The sequence below is a fragment of the Clytia hemisphaerica genome, unplaced genomic scaffold, assembly GCF_902728285.1.
Source record: "Clytia hemisphaerica strain Z4C2 unplaced genomic scaffold, Clytia hemisphaerica genome assembly, whole genome shotgun sequence".
In the NCBI taxonomy this organism is placed as follows: domain Eukaryota; kingdom Metazoa; phylum Cnidaria; class Hydrozoa; order Leptothecata; family Clytiidae; genus Clytia; species Clytia hemisphaerica.
The window spans coordinates 1,021,203-1,045,862 of record NW_027103855.1 but is presented as its reverse complement, the minus strand read 5'-3'; the positions used below and the strand labels follow the sequence as shown (position 1 = coordinate 1,045,862).

Below are 24,660 nucleotides of genomic sequence, written 5' to 3'. Positions count from 1 at the left end.
AACCCCTAGATATTACTAAATGTTGAAAGTATTATCAGCCTCAAAAGAGTATTTTTTTATTTATTTAATCCATGATACATTTCCAAATCACACCCCTGTCTCATAGCCCCAGCGGAACTATTTCCACCAATGGGATGATATAAATTCCTTTACTCCAAGTTGAGAAAATACAGTGGGGATGGTTTCGAAGTACAATTTTTTACATGAATTTGAAATGGGAATGGAATGAAATTTCCCCGTGGGACTGAAAGTGTAGAGTATTTTTTCAACCGGGGACGAAACTTTTCTCATAAAAGGGGCCCCATCAGCTCTATATGACATAGGCGTGTCAAATTATATCACCTACCACCGCTCTTTAAGTCTCGGTCTAACAGTTAAAATGTCATGAAAAAAAATGATATTCAGAATAANATACATTTCTTAAGAAATTTCTTTTGATTATTTATGCAGGTTGGAAAGACTTAAAATCAAAATCAGTTTAAGTCAGGTCTTTTTTATTGTTTTTTCACTTATTGAGTAATCGAGACAAATTATTGATGAGATTTTACAAGGATTATCGCAATCTGGTATTGCTACGTCTACATTTTTATAAGAATTTTCGTGGCTTAAGATAAAAAAACTCTAGTTTTGTTTGAAAATAATTTTTAGGCCGGACCTTCTCCGCAGCCAAAGGAAGATTTTCAAGTTTATACTAATCATTCGGGTAATAAGTCATACCCTCGCTTAATTGCAAACAAACAAGAAAAATCATTCTTTCGTAAATGAGCAAGTTATTTTTTCAGGAAAAAATGTAAATAGGGTTACTACACAAATGTTGGTGGGTGATTGGCTGGTAGCTTGTAAAAGAAGGGAAATCATCATAGCCCAAGTATCATAAAACAGATATCGGACCTTTTCTTCGCCTATCTTCTAAATGCGCTTCAAGGATGTCTGCAAAGAGATCTCGCTTTAATAAACGATAAGCTAATGGTAATACATGTTCAATCATGCCATGAAAATTCTCATTAGCAAAGACAAATAAATCAATACCGAATTCCAGTCCCATTCCATAGTCACATTCATCGTTGGCAAACTGTATAAAAGTAATTGTTTCTTGTAGCTCGTCAAGATATTTGTTTCTTGTATCTTCATCATCATTGTTTGTTGCATCCACAATACGGGTTAACACCTTTTTCAGTTCCTCTGTGAAAATGAAGAAATGAAAGATTTTTTTATAAGAATAATTTAATAAGAAGATTACAAAATGAAATAAAACGAGCATGCGAAACTTTGAGTTATATATTGGCAAATCTTTGATATTTGGAAAATCTTTTTAGAAGCTAACACTGAAGTTTTCCAAAGTCTGAGAATTAAAAACTATTTGACCCTAAGTTTTTAGAAATTTTATACAAAGAAAATAATGATTTCGAGCCTTTTTTGAAAACCTTTTAATGAAAGCGTATTAAGAATATCATAAGAACAAAATAGCTAAAAGTTTTGACAAGTAAGAACAGTTAACGGTCATTCAAAATACACTTTGTTCTTATAAAAAAAGATATAAGTGATGACGGGATAAGACAGAAGATAGATAGCAGCACAATTAATTATGACTTAATTAAAACGTCATCGTAATTAGATAATTTTTTCTACCGGGTTTCACTCTGACTTGCGAACGAATCATGTACAATGAAAACGGAAGGGACAAAGATGTCGGGTGATGTGTTTATGCTTTCGTATTTGTGTACACGTTTTTTTATAAGAACAAACTATATAAGAACATCAGGCTTCGATGGCCAAAATGTTAAAAACAAGTTAAGAACATTTTAAGGCTTTATGGTCTCAATAACACTTTTTTCTTAGGAAAATAGCCAAAACACTCACAAAATGGTTAAAATAAGAACATGTTAAGAATATTTTTAGGCTTAAAACTAAAAAAGTTAAGAACATCCGAAGGGTTCAAAAATTGTGAATGTTCTTATAAAAAAATGTGTATTTCAGACAAAAGGACAACCTCCTCCCCGTGCTTTCCAAACTTACATTACGTTACTGATGAACGCCAGAGAATACCCTGGTGTAGACTGATGCCAGTATCCCCTCTCATAGGGCGAACTTTGCAAAACAATAGTCGTAAAAATTAGACGCTAAAAAGATTAACTCCGAAAGTTATTCTTAAAAGTCTGTGTCATACTCTCGGGTACCTAATAGCCGGGAGGGGGTTGGAATAAGCAGTGTTTTTGGAAAAAATCTCAAAACTTAATAAGCAGGGAGGGGGTTTGGAATAAAAATGGAAAATGGAAAATTTGTGAAAAGGAGGCTAGTACAGCAGAATTAGGACAAAAGAGGGAACTTTCAAAAACATTTTCCCAAAAATTAATAAGCGGGGGGGGGGGGGTGGAATAAGAATGTCCTGGGTGGAAAACTTTCGAAAAATTAATTAGTGGGGGGACGCTTATTAAGTACCCGAGAGTAATAGGTTGACTATATAAAGATAGCCCAAAAAGTCTATAGAAACCCCAAGTAACCATTTTCATTCTTTTCACCGCAGACAGTATTATTAAAATTGTTAGATTTTACATTATTTTGGTTTCTAAAGGCAAATTTCGACCGAAAATTTATAACATCAATTTTTCTTAAGATGGATTTTATAAATTCCAAATAGTAGCTGATTCAGAGAATGTACAGCGATATTTCAATCAAAAATAAAAATAAAATCTCTTCCTCAAATCTGCTTGGAATAAAAGAATCATAAATATTTTAAGGTTAAAAGTTTACATCCAATGTATAACGATATGTCAATGAGGCTAGGCTGTCAAATTTAAAGTTCATTGACGGCAAAATTATTTGTAAAGCTGATGTATCCATCAAATATTCATAGGCGCCTTCCTTTTTGTTTTGGCAAATGAGACGCGACACATGAATTGCATTGGAGAGCTACGCAACTGTTCAGTGTTTTCATAATATAAACGATCATTTTTTTCAAATATGCTTCATGGAAACAAAGTCTTGATTCCAGCTATTTCAACAAGTCTTGCAGAAAGTAAGTTTTCTAATCAGGGTTAAGTATTACTTAATCGAGAATTCTTCTTGGCAGGAATTACGTTCTCGATTATACCACGCTTCTTTAATTTTTCTTCAAGTAATGAAAAGGAATGAACATAAGCTCCAAAAAGTACCGGGTGTGCCAAAAATAAGTATACATAATTGTCAAGATACTGTGAGCTTACTTATATTGGCGCACTAGGTATACCACAATGAATCTTATTAAAATTTTCAGCTCAGATATACTCTGGGCCTCAAAATAGAGGTGGTTTAATAGGTCATTAGTTCACAATTTCGATGGACATTTGGCAAAGATGTGTGTTAAGGGAGGGATTTATTATCACTTACTATCTGAATGTCGTATCTCTCTGTAACCAACACCTGAATCATCCAAAGGTACAACCAAACCGACCTTGTTGAACGATTTCGTTACCGTCAATTTTGCACGCTTCTTTAAAGATGGTGGATTAGCTTCGAGGGATAAGCCATGCTTTTCTGCTTGTTTCTCAATTGCTTCCAGATGAGTTTTCAACTTTTGTGTTTTTGATTTATCTTTGGTCCTTTTTAACTTCTCTTTGATATATAGACTATGGAACGATAAAAATATTTCAGAATATAGAAAATAATTTTTTATGGTTTAAGTAATAGTGCTCGCAATTTTGATCTTGCTAGCAGCCGGGGTACATTCAATAGGACTGACGTTAGAAGTGTATTTATTTTCTTTTATGTAGTGTTCAGTGGCAGATCTTTTCAGCTTAAGGGCTCTGACCATAGTCAGAAAATTTGTTAAGGGATTTGAAGATAAAACTTTTGTTTTGGGTTCCTTGACACTTTTAACAAAAAATTGCCTTTACAAGTTGTTTGGTAATTTATTCTGTCAAGATATTAAGAATTTAATTACAAAAATGACGCTGTGAACTAAAAAAAAAACGTTAATAGAATGTTCTATTTTACCCTCTTTTATAAAATATGGTAAGTTTGAATGGGTAAACTTTTTCCTTAGAAATTTTTTGAAATTGTCCGTAAAGAATTGAACTATTTAAAATTTTTCGGAAAAATTTTCTAAATCGATGTATCAAAAATTATAACTGTTTTTCTACGAAAAATTGCGATGAAAAACTGGTCAAAAACAAGATTTTGAGACAAAGAAGCTATTACAAAAATGTTCCGAAAATCTTTTTATCGTTTGGTTAAAGATACACCTTCTGACGTAAATTTTTTTTCAAAATGTTTTGTCTTTGTCAAAAATAAGGTCTTCAAAGTTGAAATACTGCTCTTAGCAAAAGTCTTCATTTCCTTCTTCATTAATTTTTTTCATTGTGATTTTTAAATTTTCAAATTCAGGAATAGTTGACCTAACAGAAAATGTATATTCATACCATAGTTTTTTGGCTACATCAGGCAGAAATCTATATCTTGTACATGACAAAGATGAAAAATTCACTATGGTCAGAGCCCTTAACAAAAATAGACTAGCCACGGCCATTTTCTTCAAACGTTGAAATATAGAAATGTCTCTTAATAACTTCTTTTAAGTCCGTCTAAGGCAATACTGTAGAGCGTTACAAATTGAGATTTACCAGAAACAAGTCATAAAATATTATCAAAAGCTCGATAGGGTCGGAAAACTACCACCGAAGAAAGTTTAGAGAATTACCTGATAGCACCAAAGATATTATCACCGTATTGGTTAAGTTCACCAGATTGATTGTTTTTGCAACACACCATCAATGACGGAAGCTCTGTAGGGCTGTCACTTAAAATAGCAAAGGAAGCATTTGAAAGATTTAACTAATGTAACCCTCGCAAAAGGACAATACACGGATTGCGAAATTATATTAATGCAGTCAAAACACGTGATTTTATTCCCATGTTATTTGCTTTACAACGTACAGCTGATAACTTTATTAGTGTCAATAAATTCGAGCCAATCAGAAATAAATGTCATGTAACAAGCACATAAAAAATTTCGAGTAAAAGCGTGATTTGTCTTCAGACTTTAATTTTGCAACCTGTGTATTTGTGCAAAATTTGGGTGCAAAATCTCTAGATGCGAGAAAAGCAGTAGAAAACATTTTCTTAAACTTAAATAATGCAATGAAAAAAGGGAAGCGAAAGTTTTTTCAGCCAAACCCTTACGATTTTACTACTAGCTTTCGGTTACTTCTATTACTCGGTCAACTGATGCTTGTATGGGGGGTAAAACCCGTTGTCGCGGGGGCCAAAAGTCACTTTGTCCGGGGGGTAAATCACTGAAAACCGTTGTATCCTCCACCCCCCCCCCCCCATATTCAATTTTTTCTGGAAAAGCCCATTTAAAGCTTTTACCATCAATCCTACCGATAATATGCGATGTGGAGGTCATCACTATCTTGTGTTGAATAAAGAACAGTGTTGACTTCAGGTGTATCTACAAAGTATCTCCCATGTAAGTTCAACTTGGTGCTGGATAAGTCAGTATCTTTCTTGATGTTACCATTGAGCATATGGTAAGGTCCTGTCAACTGAAGTTCAAGATCTTCCAAGAAACCATCTGAAAGTAAAATATTTAACACTTTAAAATGTAACTCATATTAATCATCATCATGTGTGAAGTTGTTTGTACTCTTAGGTTCCAAATAACTCCCCCCCCCACTTGTTAATTTTTCGAAAATTTTACAACCCCCTCCCCGGACCTTATTGGGACCCCCCCCCCCCCGTTTAGTAATTTTTAAGAATATTTTCAGTTGGCATAAATAAGTCCCCTTATTTTGCTCCAAAAAGCCTGATTTTAGCCTATATATTCACTTTAACCGCACACAGGCTTCATTATACAGACTTGGCTGTGAAGAAAGATTTTTTAAGCTATTCATTATGGGAACATTGCCTCGAGAACACGTTTACCTGTGACAAAGACTCAAAAGATTGTGTTACGTTGGTGGTCGAGGGTAAAGAGATTTTTGTCAACTCCTGCCTTTTGACCAGTAATTCACCAGTGTTCAAAACAATGTTGAACTCAACGCGTTTCAAAGAAGGTCAAACCAGACGAATTGAACTCCCCGGCAAGAAGCTTGACGAAGTCGCCTATTTTCTGCAGTTCTTGACTACTATTCAAGATATAAATGGTATGAATCATAGTTTTAGAATTTTACTTTGCACCGAGCTGTACCGAGTGACTCAAAACTTGGTAAAGTTTTTTCCTCGTACTTTTAACTTTTTTGATGTTCATCCAAATTAAAGCTAATTGACACAACTCTATTTTGAATATTCTGGTTTAAATAATTTTAGAAAAAATACTCATTTGGGCGATCGGAATGGTGTAGGAGATTTGTTAAGAATTTATAAAGCATTTCTTTTTAGCTCTTTTGGCGATTTTGGGCTATCTATATAATTTTTAAAATCGAATATTTTAATTCAGGAGGGGCTTAAACACTTCCAGGCTATACTCTAAAGCCTTTGAACTTTTGGACCCTGAAATCCCGAAGTCCTAAAGTCTAGCATTCTTAAAACTCTACCCTAAGGTACAAATTCGTTTGTTGTTATCAAAGTTCATTGGGGATTCCCCTTTTATCTCGAATATTATGAAAAAGATTGTGGATTAATATATTCTTCTTTTGTGTTTAGACAAAACAAATATTTGGGCATTAGGAGCACTATGTCATGAATATCAAGTGGACTGGTTGGTTGAAAAAATCAAATCTTTCGTCAACAAAAACTATACAGTAGCCAACACCAAAACTTTACTGAGATACCTCGCCCTTACAGAAGATATGCAATTTGGTATGCATTTACAGAAGATTCTAATTGGTAAACTTACTGGACATTTCCAACATATTAGTATGCATCTGGAATTCTTACTTCTTAGTCGCAGAATTCAAGTTTGGATTGCAAGAGTGAATTTATCTTGTTTGCTTAAAAATCTCAGCTTCACGTGGATGGTTCGCATGATAATTGCCAGTGAGATTGAATCCATTTTTAAGGATTTGGATCAACAAAACATCCAGGTTTCATTCGATTAGCAACTGGTTTCCAGCTGGCACACAACGTTGTTTCAACGTTCATCTAACGTTGCGTTATATGGATGTTGTGAACGTTAGATAAACGTTGAAATAACGTTGTGTGCCAGCTAGGTTATAGCTTTTGTTTACATTAGTAAAAATGTTTGAAATAAAACATGATAGGTAACGCGCAATAACCTGAGAAACCCATTTTTTAAACTTTCTTATTCTAATCACCTGATGGAAAATGAAGAAGAAAAAATTGAAAATCATAATAGACCCGTTTCGCCCATTAATAGCAATGGTATTTACAACCGATATTTACAAATTTAAAGTCAGCAAGGTTTCAAAGTTTAAGGAAAATATAAAATGATCGATTTTTGGATTATGTAGAAAAATTATTTCTTCTTTTTTCAAATTTTGAGAAAATTCCTCAAATGTTGCATCAATCCGCAAGATGCTTAGAATTGAGGTTAAGAATGGAACAAAAGAGTCCATTCCAAAAAATCCTGTCTGAAATTAAAATTTGACTTTGAACACTTGATTTTGACTTTTCGTTTTGTGGTTCCTTTTTTGAACGCTCTGGAACATCTACCTGTGCTTTAGAAAGACATCAGAAATCTAGACTCTCCTTGACTGATGTATCACTCCACTTTCTCTCAAACTGTGTACTTTAATGGCAGAAAGTTTCGCGATCGTTTTATTGATGGAAACAACTTTCACGAATGGTTAGGGAAAATTTCTAAAGATTTTGTTCAGTCCAAGTAGAAATACCTGACTCAAAATCATTTGGTATTGTTTCGTTTTAGCGATAAAAAAGAACAGAAAAAACAAGAAATCTTTAAAAAAATAACTACAATGGCCAGCATCAATGGTGACAACATCGTTCCGAACGAAGAACGAAATGAAAAATTGGTTCCGTTCGATTTCCATGAAAATGAATGTGACGTCATTATTAAGACAAAAGACAAAGAAGTTCAGTTGCCATCCAGTTTCTTAGAAATGGTATCTAGTCCAATGTATTTCAATAACAACGTTAAGTATGTTTTCGATGTCGATGTTTGTGCAGAAAGTGTAACCAAAGCGTTGTCATTTTATCACCCTAAGGATTGGACCAACAAAATTGACTGTAAGTTTCAGCTTTTTTCGCATTTTGAAAGTATCAATCAAAAGCCGTATTGCTTTGAATAAACACCCCGGGTGGCGTTCAAAGGTGGCGTTCATCGAAAATCTTTCCTCAAATTAGTAGATACAAGATAGGCCGATTCGCGAAATTCTATCTACGCGAAAAATTAAAGATCAGTGACTTTAATGTAGTACCAAGAAGACTATTTTAGTTTAAACCTATAGAAAAGGTGCCAAGAGATTCTCATATTTTTATTTCTCATACAAATATGTTTTAATACTTTACTTTGGATTTTTTGTATTTTTAGGTTCGGAGTTGGATGATTTACTCTTAGTTACAAATACGCTTAAGCTAAAATCATTCAAATTACATTTAATCGATTATATGAAGACAGAATACGTATCAAAGTCAAAGCAATTTGATGAGAATTATTTGCAAGTTTTTCATGCTGCTCAAAAGTATGAATTGACTACATTAACCCTTTAAGTGCCGATGTCGTATATATACGACATGGGCTATATAGGAGGGCGAAGCCCTCCTGTAATGCCCAGTTTGAGTTAGAAATCGTTATTTTTGGTCGAACTCGTAGGAATTAGATTGTCCTTTATGGTCAAGCAAAAAGAATTTCAAAAATGAGTCTTTCCAGCGAGATTTTAAGCAAAAAAGTCAAAAAAATGCAAAAAATTGACAAAAATTCACTTTTTTGAGATTCTGACCGTTTTTTGACTATTTTTGGTCAACGAGTGATCCAAGAACCTCCAAATTTGGCCCTGTTTTACTTTATTCTGTCTTCTAGTGAATTGATTTGAAGTTTTACCACTGGGCACCTTTCCATCAGTTCAGTCAGGTCCGCGCAGCGGGCCTGACTGCTTTAATTCCCTAACCTACCCCCCCCCCTGGCCGCCGCCCACCACGCCCTTCCTCAATCGGGCGGCGCCGAAGGCGCCCAAAAGAAAGAGGAGACTCTAAGCTATCCAACGAGCTATATACGAGCTTCTAATTCTTTCTAGATCAGGAGATATAAGCCCTTAAAGTTTGAACTAGCGATTTTTAAAAAAAAACTTAGAAAAAAAGACCCTGGCACTCAAAGGGTTAATTGAAACAATTAGATCAAGGTCTCTGCGCATCTTAGATTTGGAACTTCTAGCCAACGTACATTATACCTCGCTGGAGAAAATATATCGATGTGAAATTTTAGAGACCTCTGTATATGAACATGTCAATATCAAAAATGATCCGGAGTTGCTTGCAATATTTCACCTCTTCAAATTAATTATTCACAAATTTCAAATCCCCGACTTGGCTTCTAAAAAAGATTTCTTAACCCACCGGATTCATGAGCACTTAATTGATTTTGAGTCAATTTCCTACAAAAAGGGTTTTCCAAATTGTGTTGTCTTGGACGTTGAGAACAAAGAAATTCATGTCAGTTCGTATTTACTCATAAACAACTCTCCTGTATTCAAAGCAATGTTGAGTTCGACAAATTTCAAAGAAGGTCAAAACAGAAGGATTGAACTTCCTGGCAAGAAATTCAATGAAGTTGTCTACTTTCTTCAATTTCTACACACACTTCAAGATATTAAAGGTATTTTTGTGTACAATACTCTTGAAGTAACTTATCGTTTTTTGAAAATTTCCCGACCTTTTTTCGACCTTCACAAACAAATTATTTCTATAGTGTCTTTTCTAATCATCAATGGATTTAGATTTTCAAAATTTCCTTCTTGTTTTTTTACTGTTCGAATTTTCCTACCCATTTGTAGATGACACTAATATTTGGGCTCTGGCACCTTTGTGTCAAGAATATCAAGTGGATTGGCTGTCCAACAAAATACAGTCCTTCATACGAAATTGTGCTAGAAACAGCACAAAGACAATTCTCAACTATTTAGTGTTAGCTGAAGATATGCATTTTGGTATTGAAGTAGAAAGGAGTTTGGTTTCTAAACTCTCAAGAGGGTTCCAAGATATCAGTATGTGCTTGGAATTTCTCCTACTCAGCCGTCGAATGCAAGTTTGGATTGCAAGAAGAAAATTAGCTGATTCTTTGAAGAAGTTTCTGATTGATCCGCACGATGATACTCTTTCCAGGTATGGCAAGCAAACAACCCGAGAGAAAAAAGAGGCTGGGATAAAGAAATATAAAGCAGTTGATGCTGACGTTGTTTCCATATTTCATGATCTAGATCAACCCAAAATCGAGCTTATAAATGCATAATGGCATACATAATCACAATTTTTTGTTTGTGCCAGATTCTATTATATTAACAAAAAGTTCTGTTTTATTTACCATGCATTGGGCTTTTCCAGAAAAAAACCGCACACCCCCTGTTGAGGAGGTCTATCCCTTTATGGCTGGAAATGCTGTAAACCCCCTGGAATTCCAGGAAATTTTAGATTTAAACCCCTCTGGAATTCTTAAATTTAGTAGGATTTAAAAAGCTACCCCATGGAATTCCAGTTATTTTTGACAGATTTTTGTATCTCTCTATGGAATTCCACCACATATATCAAACCTTACCCCCTTGGAACGAAAGTGGACCTCCTCAACAGGGGTTTTTTTTCTGGAAAAACACATTCTTAAAATGATTCTGTCCCTTTTTTTGAAAATACTTTTTATTAAATCATTGTGATCATTTTTTAAATAAAAAACTTATTGCCTCATTTCTTGCCTTTTTTGGACATTTTTTAAAATTGATGTTTTTGTTTTTTGTCCATAACTTCTGAACTAATAAAGCAAATTTCAAAAATAATACACCAAAGTTTAAGTTAGGCTTTCCTTTAAACAATTCAAAAAAATATATAACTTCTTTGTGGCACACCCGGTATCTCTTATGTTATTCATTTATGTATAAGAAGTGGTTTATTTGAAAATGATAAGAGTTTAAATGTACAACATATGTATTAATTAAGTATAAATCTTGTTAAGAAATTCTAATCACTAATCAATCGAAACTGAAAGCCCCATTATTGAAAGCCAGTAAATTCTCTTGTGCTTATTTTGATCAACTTGTTATGCTACAATCAGTTCTGAAGGTGTATTTTTCAAGGCTTACTGCCAACATACTATTGCACTGATTTTAACTCTTGTCAAGATTTGTTGTATTTGGCTCTATCTTATTCCATCTTCAAGGGACCAAGAAACTTTGAAATATAGAACAAAATCTGATAAAATAGGAGAGTTTTTAAGCCAAATGTCCAGTTGATTTGACCTATATTTTAGTTTGAATTGCAGAAATAAAATTATAAGATAAAAGATTTAGAACATAATTTATGACCTGGCAACATTTAGCATTTATTTTTTTAAAGAGGAGATTTGTTGTGATTAAAACAATTATATTAGATTCAAAGATTTATTTTTACGCTTTTTTATAAGAACAATTTTGTAAGAGCCATGGTGCTCAAAATCGCCAAAAAATAAAAACAATTTAGGAACAACGCTAAGCCTGAAATTACTAAATTTCAAGCAATTTAGGGGCAAAAGTAGTAAAAATTGAGTATAACACCTAAAATTACTCAATTAACCCTATAAATGTTATGGACGCCAGCAAGTTTTTCATTCTCTTTCTAGCAATGTAACACTGTTCTTGAATAGTATTTTCTAATTTTATTTTAATATCATCATTATCTAAAACATTTTCCGGATTTGCCGTTTTATTTTTTAAAAAATAATTTTAGTTTGAAGATTGTAAATGTCTCGTTTGAACTTACAAGAAAGTTCAGTGGTTGGTAGCGCTCCACTTGATTGCAGGATGTGTGAATTAGCAACTCATACTAGTAAATTTTGATTAAAGAATTCCGTTCGTATTGATATAAAATATGTTTTATGTTTAAATTCCTCGTATAGCGGGGCATGATTACTCATGGCCACACCTGATGCCAGACTTTGATCTTCATCTATCCGCACTCCATTTATTTCTCGGCTTCCTTTTATTCACTTACCGGTCTTCTTTATGCTAAGTTTGATTTTTGTCAGTTGTCAAAAATGAAAATCATAAACGGTCCGTTTCACCCATTTTTAGCAATGATTTTAGATAATATTCGCAGAATGTCTGTAATTAGTATAAGACCGATCTGTCTGAAATTAGAATTTGATTTTGAGCACTTGATTTTGATTTTTTCGTTTTGTGATTCCTTTTTTGAACGCTCTGGAACATCTACCTGTGCTTTAGAAAGGCATCTAGAAATCTAGACTCTCCTTGACTGATATATCACTCAATTTTCTCTCAAACTGGGTACTTTAAGGGCAGAAAGTTTCGCGATTTTTTTTAATGGAAACAACTTTCACGAATGGTTAGGGAAAATTTCTAAAGATTTTGTTCAGTCCAAGTAGAAATACCTGACTCAAAATCATTTGGTATTGTTTCATTTTAGCAATAAAAAAAGAACAGAAAAAACGAGAAATCTTTAAAAAAAATAACTACAATGGCCAGCATCAATTGTGACAACATCGTTCCGAACGAAGAGCGAAATGGAAAATTAGTTCCGTTCGATTTCCATGAAAATGAATGTGACGTCATTATTATGACAAAAGACAAAGAAGTTCAGTTGCCATCCAGTTTCTTAGAAATGGTATCTAGTCCAATGGATTTCAATAACAACGAGAAGTATGTTTTCGACGTTGATGTTTGTGCAGAAAGTGTAACCAAAGCGTTGTCATTTTATCACCCTAAGGATTGGACCAACAAAATTGACTGTAAGTTTCAGCTTTATTTCTTCACTTTTGTTAAATACTCTTTTCACATTTTGGAAGTATTAATCAAAGGTTAATACCGTATTACTTCGAACAAACGTCCCAGACGTTTTTCGGTGAGGTAGCGGTCATAAAGTTTCCTCCAAGGGGGCTTTTAAAAGCGTGTCAACACATAAGTCTATCACCCCTATCCCAACACGCGTGTTTTGCTTTTGTGAATTAAAATGGTGGATTGAATAGGCCCCCAGTGGATTTTCAATTCACGCAATCACGCAAATTTTTTTCCCAAATTCACGCTTTCACGCAATATTTTTTCACAGTTCTCGCAATTTTTGTTCACGCAAAGCTTTCCAATTCATGCATTCACGCAATTTTTTTTTTGATTTTCACGCATTCGCGCAAGTGAAAAAGCCCATTCACACAAACTGCTAGGGGGAATTGAAACCACCATCTCTCCGGCCAGGAAGAGATGCTATATGGATAAAAAAATTGTCGGTGAATCAAACATCAATTTAATTCCTTTTGTCTTTTTTTAGGTTCGGAATTGGATGATTTACTCTTAGTTGCCAATACGCTTAAGCTAAAATCATTCAAATTACATTTAATCGAACGTATGAAAACAAAATGCAAAACAACTAGTCAATTTAATGATGCAAATCACTTTGATTCAAATTTACTTCAAATTTTCCATGTTGCTCAAAAGTATGGATTGACTTCGATAATCAAAGCTATTAGATCAAGACATCTATATATTACTGATCACAATTTCAAGCTTTTCGACGACCTTCATTTCACCGCTTTGGAGAAGAGATATCGATGTGAAATTTTACAGACCTCTGTAATGAAGTACCCACTGAATAGTAGCCTATCAGAAAGTACGAAAACAGAGTTAAGTTCAATATTTCACCTTTTCAAATTAATAATCCATAAATTGCAAAGGGTAGACTTATCCTCTAAAAAAGATTTTTTAACTCAGGAAATTCCTGAGCATTTAATTGACCCGGAATCCATTTCCTACAAAAGAGGTTCTCCAAATTGTGTTGTCTTGGACGTTGAGAACAAAGAAATTCATGTCAGTTCGTATCTACTTGTAAACAACTCTCCAGTATTCAAAGCAATGTTGAGCTCGACAAATTTCAAAGAAGGTCAAAACAGAAGGATTGAACTTCCTGGCAAGAAATTCAAGGAGGTTGTTTACTTCCTGCAACACCTGCATTCGCTCCAAGATATCAAGGGTACACATATTTTTATAAGCAACCTCAATTTTCGGCCCAGGGCTAAGGATTTTTCGGATTTTTCAGCCAAAGGTTTTGGCTTTTTATCTCATTATTTACCTTATTGTTGGGTTTTCAGAAATACTATTTCCAACACCCCCTAGCAATTAGACCCCCCCCTTGTTTATTAAAATTCCAAAAAATTTGCTACCCCTCCCCCCGTTTATTTGAAACCTAAGAGCCTAAGGGGAACCTAGGGGCGTTGTAATCCTTTCGACAACCTTTGCCCATTGTAAACTAATTAATCCTTTGCTTGAATGAAATCAAAATATCTTTTTTCTAAGTAGGCTCCTTTTTAGCAGTGTATAACTACAAGACACCACTGTGTCACAGACCCTCTGGAACCCCCGCCGCTGCTGTGGGAAAAACTTCCACGAGGGCTGTGAGACAGGGGTGTTACATGAGAGCATTTAATTGTATCTTTCTATACTGTAGAACGCGCTTTTTAAGGAAAAAAAACACAAAACTGAGGTGTAAACAAGTTGCTGTATAAATAAAGATTGAAATAATTTTACATCCTTTAGACGGAGTTGGATTTTTTTTTGGTTTTGAAAAATGACTGAATTGGGCTCTTCCAGAAAAAATCCGTTCATGGGGGGTGGAGGATGAATTGTCCAGGGGTATTGAAAAAATACCAAAAAATTGCAATGTCCAGGGGGTAAATTCCAATGTCCAGGGGTAATTTTTTGTGTCCACGGGGTTGATTTGATGTTTGTCCAGGGGTATAACCCGTGTCCAGGGGGTTAGAAATCAAAATGTCCAGGGGTAATTCATGAAAAAATAATATATCCTCCACCCCCCATGAACGGATTTTTTCTGGAAGAGCCCATTACACGCTTTTTTTTATAAGAATAGTGTACTTTGAATGAGGGTCAAGTATTCTGACGAAATTGCCAAAATTGAGGGTGAAATACTCTTAACGTATTCTTACTTTTTAAGACTTGACTTTTTTACAAACATGAGGAAAAAATTATATTTCTGCCTCAAAGTTTAAATTCAAGTCTAACAACGGAAGCGCAGTATTTTTCTGTTAACCAAAGTCTGTAAAACTTATACTAGAGGGTATTCTTAGAGTATTCTTATGATTTGGCCAATTTTCATCCTGATATTCTTATAGAAGATAACCTTATAAAAAAAGCGTTTACCACTTAAACGTACCTGCTTGGTTCTTTATAAAGCTGTAAAACCAAAAGAAATCATCAGGAAACAGCAAACCAAATTTTTCTTCTATGGTTGTTTTGAATTCTTCCTTGCATTCTGAAACATCAATTGCAATTATTCAATCATAGCACAGCTGAAGAACATTTCCCTATTTTGCTTTTTTTTAATGAAAGACAGGTAGAGTACTACTTGCTACATTAAACTGTCTTAAAAGTAATCTGTTTTAAAAAATAGATTTGAAATCCAATAAAACGACAATATGTAATTAATAGTTATCGCACGATACCAAGTACAATTATATGGAATATATTTTTCGAGTTCAGATTTTTTGTCATATAAAATAGAGAAAACTCTGAGCGAGAAAAAATATATATTCCAATATTGTGTACGAGTAAAAGTGTGATAACTGGTTTATTGTCAATCAGATTGAATTAGGTCTTTCCTATGTTTTTTTTACCCTTCCTGCTTTTTTCTCTCTCCTCTATTTTGATAAAACCCGGGGGGGTACTAGGGTTGGTGAATGAGGGGTATGTGCGGACGGGACCTCCGAAAACCTACCCTTAAGAGAGACCAAATTTTAGTGAAAAAGTGACCCTTAGAGAGACTTTTTCGAAAAATTTTCTCTGATTTTCAAAAATTTCCTACCCTTAGTGAGACTTTTTTGTAATTTTTTCTCTCAAAATCAAATTTTTTTTCTAAAAATCGTGATTTTTCCCACCCTTAGAGAGACTACTTTGAAATTTCCTGATTGTTGTAACCCTTAGAGAGACTTTGAAAGGTGAAAAACCCGACCCTTACCGTCCGCACATACCCAGCACCTATTTTTGCCTCAGTGCCCCCCCCCCCCGGGTGATAAAATCAATATCAAAACATTCGAAGAAATATTGAAGGGTCGTTAAAAAGATCAATATATTATTTTCATAAGTTTTTGGATAACCTTGTTGTGTATTATGAATGAAAAGAAAACATTTCTGATTTTAAAAGTGTATAAGATATGGCCTTTTGCTTACCAGACCCCTTATGCTGAATGCAGTCTTGTATTTTTAGGTATGGAGGACATGTTCATAAATGGTGAGTAAAATGGTGACATTTGAAAAATGGCAAAAATCAGCAAAAAGTGGATAATTTTGTAAGAAATCAATTTTGAGATTTCAAAATTTGTGAAAGGGTGACAATTATTGTTTAGCAGAACTTAGAAGCGGTTTCAGAAAAAAATATATGTTTAAAGGGGTGCTATTGATAAAAATGTAACAATTATTGTAACTTTTTTATCATTTCATATCATTTATATGAAGAACGTTTACAAGTCATGAACCTACCCACCCTCAAGATCCGGCGTAAAATCGGGGACATGGTGGAAGTATATAAACATCTTAATGTCTATGACAAATCTTCCCTATGTCAGAAACTCGTTCTTTGAAATCGACCTCAACGTAAGCACAATCTCGAATTAAAGAGGAATTTCGCTGAAGGTGAAGACGGTATTAGAGGATACCAAACGAATTCACTTTACTATAGGAGCATTGATACTTGGAATAGTTTGGCAACCAATGTTGTAAATGCACCGTTCGTAGGGAAATTCAAACTAGAATTGACAAACGAATGGAATGATAAGATCTATAAATTGTAAAGATGTAAGATTGTTTCATAGAGGTCAATAGACCTGAGAAATACACTTCTATAAATTAAATTAAATTAAAGAAAATCAATGTTGTTTCAATTGTTCAATTTTCTTCAAATGTTTAGTTTTATCCATTAAAAAATCAAAAATCAAAAATCAATAAAGGGTCATAGTGTAACAGGGACCAGGGTCTACGAATAAGAAAAATATAAAATAGTAACAGTATCAGCAAATAGCAAAAAAGTACCAAAAGTCGCTTTAAATCATGTCAATCTCACCAAAAAAGGCCCTGCTTAGGGGAAATATTAAATGAGCTTTAAAAATATGTCTTTAATTTCCAAAAACGTGGCATTTGGGTAAAAATGTAACACCACAAAAAATTTGTTTAGTACCGAACAAGGTGCGCACTTGTTAAAAGGCCATTAAAGAAATTTAAATGGTGACAAGAAGGCTATTTCCTTTAATCTAAATTAACCCTGAGACCAATATCATGTTTTTTGCATTGTCATGTTTCCTTTGTCCGTTGTAAAATGGTAAATCTGTAACAAACAGGGTCTATACTTCAAGTTTAGACACATGTTTGTTTGTATACTCATGAACTCCTGTTACATTTTTATCAAATTGAGACTCTTTTGAGGTCATGAAGGGTCACTATTTCCATTCATTGACCCTATGGCTAGTTAAAACCTTCTAATACTTGTTTAAAAGTTGATAAAAACATGATAAATTTGTAACAAAATTGGGAAAAATTGGGAAAAATGACTTATACTGTTGACTTATTAACATGAAAACCAGTGCTTTAGTATGTTACTTTCCTTCTGAAGAAGCCAAATTTATCTCTCAAACCTCTTCAATGGCAGTCATGTGTAAAAATGTAACATATAAAAAAGATGCCAATATTATGAAATAGTTAGATTTGATGTTACAGAATACCCATTTTAGGCCTTCTACAATGAAAAAAAATATATAAAGCACAATTCCAACCTATTTTGTTCAATAAACTACAAAAGAAAAATAATTTTACTTGGATTTTGTATGGTTCAAGGGCTTTTAAAAGTATCAATTTCAAGGATTTAAAATGTTACTTATTTATCAATGAGCAGCCAATGATGCATGAAACTCAAAATGAAGGTCCGTGTATGCATAACCTGTGATGTGTAACATTTTCACATCTTTAAAATACATATTTCATGAGTTTTGGCCATTTTTATCATTTTTTTTATTTCTTACTTGTTACTTTTTTATCATTTCACTGACCCTGAAACAAACCTTCATAGCTCCAATTTAATCAAGTTTCTTGTTGATACAAATGATCTTAGAAAACTTCAGCTATATAGCTTAACCACTGCAGCAGCGAGGATCTCTGAAATTTTGTTACATTTTTATCATGAGTAAAATTGTAACAGTCATTTCAAATGTCTCCAAAAGGCCAATATTTACTCATCATTTATGAACATGTCCATGAATATAAAATATAGCATTTTTATGTATGCGTTTTCAGCCAATTAGATTGCTCATATTTTTCATGTTGAAAACAAAAAAATTTATTATGCTTCTGGAAAAGTTGATCTCATTATTTAGAAAAAAGAAATAAGCCCTCATAAATCAATATATTTTACTTACCATCAAGAAAGTTTTGTTTCTTTTCTTGTGGTGCTGCAGATGCCTTCTAAAGAAAGGAATTGTAAATAGAATTGTTAGTGATGTATGTGTGTCTAGAGCTTAAATACCTTACAGCCGTTTCAGTCTTGAGGCGGTCTTAGTTGACTTTGAAAATGAGTATATACAGTATAATGGGTTTTTATTTCATTCAGTTTATCTTTTATATTGTTTTACTGTTGTTAGCACTACTGCACTGCAGAACAGGTAGTTTAAGAAAGAATGTCAGTTTATTGACAAAAAGACAAAAGAACAATGCTTAGAAAGCTCCATTAGCACCGTAGTGATGTTATATGAATAATAAATACATTTCATATATACAATTATACTAAAGTACGGTAGAGCTTGGCTCGGAAGGAGTCAATAAAGAATTTAGGGAATTTCCCTCCTGTCCACTCAGTTTGAACCACAAATGATTTTGTGGTTTAGAGATGGTGGCTTAATCGATCTGGCCAGCCAGGGTACAGTATGTAGTCCTGACGAGTCCTAATAGGGACGAAATGCATATACTGCTCTGCAACCCAAATCTCCTGAGTGAATTTAGTTGTCGACAGAAATATAATGATAGCCAGATGGTGTCAATCGAATGAATCGAAAACCACTATGACGCGGCAAGAAAAAATGTACAAAAATAAAATTCAAAATTTTTTAATATCTAAATGATAAAGTACTTAACATATCTATATATGTTTTTTCTTCTTAGTAGAAAAGAATTTATTCACCTTTGCATTGCAAAAAAAAACAGAAGACTTTAACGATCATTTGCAATCTTCAATTTTTAGAGCTAGGGTGAACAAGATCCCAGCACCCGAATTTTGAAAAACCATGTTACTTTTGTTAAGATTACAATGGAGCAAACCAGTCCCGTAACAAATTGAGCTTGAAAGATGGTAGATCAGGCTTCCTTTTGAAATATTTCAATCAGGGAGATTCTCATGTTGTCTTCAAGCAAATTTGAATCAAAGAAGTAAATCCAAAAATTTTCAAGTAAAGTCAAAGTTCACAGAAAAATGAAACATTTAGTTTGATGTCAACAAAAGCTGCGTAACTACTGGAGTCGCTATCGATTGACAAACATTTAAACCCCTGCCGGCAATCACAAATACCTTTGTTTCGCGTCACCTGACCGACTCTCGAAAATTGAGTAGAATTGAGTCAGTGAGTCGGTAGATTCGTTGGACTTTTTCTGTCAATGACCTTTCCTTCGTTCAAAAATTTTATTATTGCTGATTTTTGCGAGCGATTTCTAGCGCATTCGCAGCATTTTGACTTTTTTTATCATTACATGCGCCATTTTGGGGTTGGAGGTCTAGTGTGTTCATTCAAACAGTTAGTCACACTAGGAAATCTAGCTTTCAGAAAAAACAACATCAGTCATCTACAGGATTATTTGTACAACAACAAGGATGAGAGTTACCTGAATCAATTTCGCAAAACAATTAATTAAAACTTGAAAGTTTGAAACAAAATAAAACTTGCAGCAGCCAAAATCAACCAACGAAAATTTGTCATTCAATTACCGAGACAGCGCTTCAATTTTTAAGGCCTAGTTTATACGCTAAAGTAAAAACAATTCCGCACATGTAAATGGGGTCAGTGTTTGAGGTCCGGCAAAATTTCCGGGAAATAGCCTATCCGGCAGTGCGCGGATCTAGGTAGGTTCCGTCTCCTCCATAGATCTTTTTCTTGGGAAGTTGATCTTCAAATTAGTTCTCAAGGTTGGCTTGGCTCAAATTATTTCATTTGTGGCTCAAATTTTAGGCAATTTCTCATAGTTTTTGAGAATGTTAATTTCATTTAAAAGCGCCGGGTTATTTTTCCATGAATCCCTATAGAACTTTTGCGGCACATTTTTTGCTTGAGAGTCAGGTAAACGATATAGCGCTTTCGCAGCATTAATCTTTGATATGCATTTTGGCGGGACACTAGTGTGATTGACTGTCAAAGTTCAAAATTTTAAACCACCCATTACACGTGGTTGTTTTGGCTGCTGGCTGGCTGGCAGTTTCCTCCAACAAGAATGCACTCCAATAATAGATGGAAAAATGGAAAACCCAAAAAGGTTTACGACCGATACACCGACCGACCGACCGACTCACTGTTTAGTAGACCCACCGAGGACGCGAAATGAAGCAAGATATTTGTGATTACCGCCTCAATCAGTCAACGTATATACATTTTAGATTTTTTTCTAGCCTCCTCAGAAATAATTTTTTTTCCAGTGGTGGTCAGAAATTTTGACTAAAATCCATGTACTTTCACAAAATGTGTCAGAAATTCCACTCATTTTTGCCGTTTTTATAAGTCAATTGCGCCTTGGAAATTCGAATACATTTTCTTCTCTCACCTTGGAAATTTTGAATTTTGGTGAATTTTGGTGAAGACTTTTGCCATTGGAAATTCTGTGTCGTTAGCCTCCCCCCACCCTGTTACAGACAAATTCTGAAATGGCCCTTTTACAACTAACTACCCGGCCTGCCATGCAGAAAAACTGTAGTATGGTCCTAGGTCACTTGTTCGACAGTACACTTGTGCGACAGCTCAGTTGTTCGACATTTTAGCAAAATTGTCGAACAACTGTATTGTCGACTAACTGGGAAGATATGTTGTTAGACTTCCCAGTTAGTCGACGCTTACTTGTTCGACATCTCAGTTGTTCGACAATATATCGACATAAAAGTTGAACAACTGAGATGTCGAACAAGTAAGCGTCAAGTTGTTCGACATCCCAGTTGTTCGACAATATAGTAGTTCGACAGCTCACTTGGTCGACATTGTCGAACAACATCTCAGTTGTTAGACTTAGATGATACAGTTGTTAGATATGAAGTTAGATCGCCGCCAAAATTCGATCCTTCAAGTCGTCCCGTCGTACTATAAGCCGTCCCGTCGCAATTTTCGGTAGTCGAATCATCCCAAGTTTCAAGTCGTCCCATCGTACTAGAAGTTCGCAGGTCGTAATTCTTTTAAGTCGAACCATATCAAGTTTCTAGTGGTTCCTATCAGAAGTTAACTCGTCGGAACTTGGTACATGTTCCAATCATGTACGTTTAACTGTTTTTATAAGTGTTCATGTCATCCATCAGGTATATTATGGAGGTAAATATATAAATATAAATTCACATTGCACACCACACGAACATAACATTATCTCCACAATATTTTGATTTTTGATATACGAAACAATAAAGTTTTTTTTCGGAAAAGTCTAGAGTCCAACTCTTTGGGATGAGTCGACAGCCGAAATTTGCGACGAGTCAACTTCTGAGGCAACGACTCGACTTAAAATTTGGAATGTTTCGACTTTCAAAAGATTCTGCCTTGCGAACTTCTAATACGACCTGCGGACTTCTAGTGCGACGGGACGACTTCTAGTACGACGGGACGACTTGAAGGGTCGAATTTTGGCGGCGATCTAACTCCATAGTTAGACAATTATTTGTTTCCACTCATTTTCTCATTCCTCTATCAGGGCGGGAAATTTCCAAGCGACCCGCGCTATGAAATTTTTTTCGGTCTTTAAAATGAATGTCGAGTTACGCAAAATGAGTCAACATTTCCGAGTTGTTCATATCAAGAGTTACAGGTTAAAATTTCTGAGTTAAGTGCTGGTCAGCAAAATCTCCCCCCCCCCCCAGTGGCAAAATTCGGGGAAGCAAAAAGTGAACAAATATCAACTTTGTTTTTTTGCCTCCACGCCGCTAGCATTTTCTGCCATTGGACCACCCTATATAGTGCATGAAAGCTAGAAAGTGTGTGGGTGTGTTTTGAGTCTTCTGCTGTGAACGCCAAAATAACTCGAGAAGCCGAGAATCTACAGGTTGGAAAATAACTTGAAAATTTAAAAGAAACGATAACCGGGTTAAAAAAACGAGAAATGATTCGAAAATTTAAATGAGTTAAAGATACCATCAGAGACAACTCAAGATTTTAAAGTCACGGTAAAAAAACGAGCTACAATTTGTCAAATAATTTGACAACTTTTGTCGAACAAGTGGGTCGTCGAACAACTTTATGATCAGTTGTTCGACAATACAGTTGTTCGACAACTTTCGTCGAACAACTGTATTGTCGAACAATTACATTGTCGAACAACTGATCATATAGTTGTTCAACGACCCACTTGTTCGACAATTATGTATTGTCGAACAAGTGGGATTTCGAACAACTGGGAAGTCTGACAACTGATCTTCCCACTTGTTCGACAATACATTTGGCCGACAATTTTCACGATTTGTCGACCAAATGTATTGTCGAACAAGTGTACTGTCGAACAAGTGCAGAATCCCCGTAGTATTATAACGTACAATAAAAAGTTGTTATTTACAAAAGGCTTTTACCTACTCTAAATTTCCATTTTTAATATTACATGGACTACAAATTCTCAAAATCATGAGCCAAGCTGAGAATTACTTACTTCATCTCTGTCTTCTTGGTCAAAATTCCTTTTTCTTGCCTTACTTTTTTGACTTTTTTCTGGTTGTTTGCCTTTCGCGCCCTTTCTTGTGGCAGCCATATTTGTTTAGATATTTATTAGGTCCCGATCGTTTCGGTGCAAAATCCTTTATTGTGTGATGGACCAATTTCTCAAAAGGTTAGGATGTTAAAATTCCGAGAATCAAAAAAGAAAGAAAGAAAGAAAGCGAAACCGCAGTCAGGCAGTGGATTTCTTGCTTGGCAGCTTGGGTTGGGCAGGCGGCTTGGGAAGTGTTTTGTATAAAAATGATGCCTGTAGGATTTTTATACTAGAAAAGAACTACCTGAGTTGTTATACCAAATTATCGAACTCTGCTTGATGTTTAAGAAGTTCAATAAAGTTTGGTTGATGTTTATGTGTTTGACTAATCAGCTTTAATTCAGTCAGGATTAACCGCCTAAATAGGAACAAATTTTTCGATTTCACAAATATTCCTATCTAGGATATAGGTACTTATCTAGGAATAATTTTTATTCTAAGCTAGGAACATTTTCTTTCTTCTCCAAATTTTTCCTTTCAAAACAAAGTTGCATGTTCAAGTTATGACTAATAGATGTAATAATACAAAGTGGTTTCTTCTTCCAAAAATCAGCACTTTTGGTGGGTGGAAGGGTGGAAAATCTTAGCTTTTGTTAAAAAATACTTAAATAGGAACATTTTAAGGCTCTCTTTACCAAAAAACGGGATTTGATGTGTAAATAGACCATTAATAAGCAATGGAATCTGCCTGGAAACTTTAAAATGCAATAACTCAATACTGCATTGATGAATCTTTCTGAAATTTGGAACACAGTTAGAAAATACCTAAATGAATACATATATGATAATTGATACATGCGACTTTTTTTAGTTTTAGTGTAAAATAAAAATTTCTAAAATATTCTAATCTTAGAATAAAAAATATTCCTAGATAAGTACCTATATCCTAGATAAGAATATTTGTGAAATCGAAAAATTTGTTCCTATTTAGGCGGTTAATCCTGACTGTAATTGATAAAAACAGCTCATCCCAACACGTGGTGGTATCCTTTATTAGGCTACGTCATATCTTCCTTCGTTTCGAGCATAAAACTCCTACTCTTCGGGATATGAGCACTGCTCTTGTTTTGAATATTGAAATTCTTCGGATAAATCGCATGTGCACTGATATTTTAATGATACAATAGAGAGTTTCGAAACCTAAGCCAATCAGCTGTGCTTTAAATATTCTTTTATTTGAAATCTCTATTGAGAAACATCTTTTGTGAAAGTTGTCTATTATTATGTTTAAACCTATTGCCGTGAGTGGTCCTAAATCCGACAGCCCTGCCCAAATCCGATGGGGTCTTTCAAAGATACAAACTAAAATAAAAACAAACCTTTTGCTGTGACGCAACGAAGATACCAAAGTATCAACTAAACTGAGAGATTTGATACATTGAACTAAATGAACCAAATAGAAATAACAATAATTGCTTCTTATACAAAACATAATTTTTTATTGCAATATGTACAATGTCATAAATGTCAGCAGCAATAGACCTTTTTCAAAGAGGCCACCCTGTTGAATAATTATGTAGTCCAGCAGAAAAACAATGATAAAACCATGCATAATTATTACAATATGCATGATACAGTAATTATGCATGGCTCTATCATTGTTTTTATGGCT

General features: G+C 34.4%; 2 protein-coding genes and 1 long non-coding RNA gene across 3 annotated transcripts; 2 read left to right on the top strand and 1 right to left on the bottom strand.

The window, feature by feature from the left end:
- Nucleotides 1-750: 750 nt before the first annotated feature.
- Nucleotides 751-23,108, bottom strand: LOC136808194 (histone PARylation factor 1-like). Its single transcript, XM_067064731.1, has 7 exons — nt 22,950-23,108; nt 18,497-18,542; nt 15,250-15,348; nt 5,359-5,551; nt 4,676-4,774; nt 3,367-3,605; nt 751-1,182 (listed from the first exon to the last, which is right to left on the bottom strand). Exons 1-7 carry the CDS (start codon nt 23,046-23,048, stop codon nt 872-874), a joined length of 1,086 nt encoding a protein of 361 aa, XP_066920832.1. The 5' UTR covers nt 23,049-23,108; the 3' UTR covers nt 751-871.
- Nucleotides 7,815-11,148, top strand: LOC136808189 (uncharacterized). The gene is made up of 3 exons (XR_010846840.1): nt 7,815-8,124; nt 8,429-9,709; nt 9,888-11,148. It is a non-coding gene; the product is annotated as an uncharacterized lncRNA (long non-coding RNA).
- Nucleotides 12,538-14,540, top strand: LOC136808139 (uncharacterized). The gene is made up of 3 exons (XM_067064680.1): nt 12,538-12,820; nt 13,354-14,052; nt 14,527-14,540. Exons 1-3 carry the CDS (start codon nt 12,550-12,552, stop codon nt 14,538-14,540), a joined length of 984 nt encoding a protein of 327 aa, XP_066920781.1. The 5' UTR covers nt 12,538-12,549.
- Nucleotides 23,109-24,660: the final 1,552 nt, after the last annotated feature.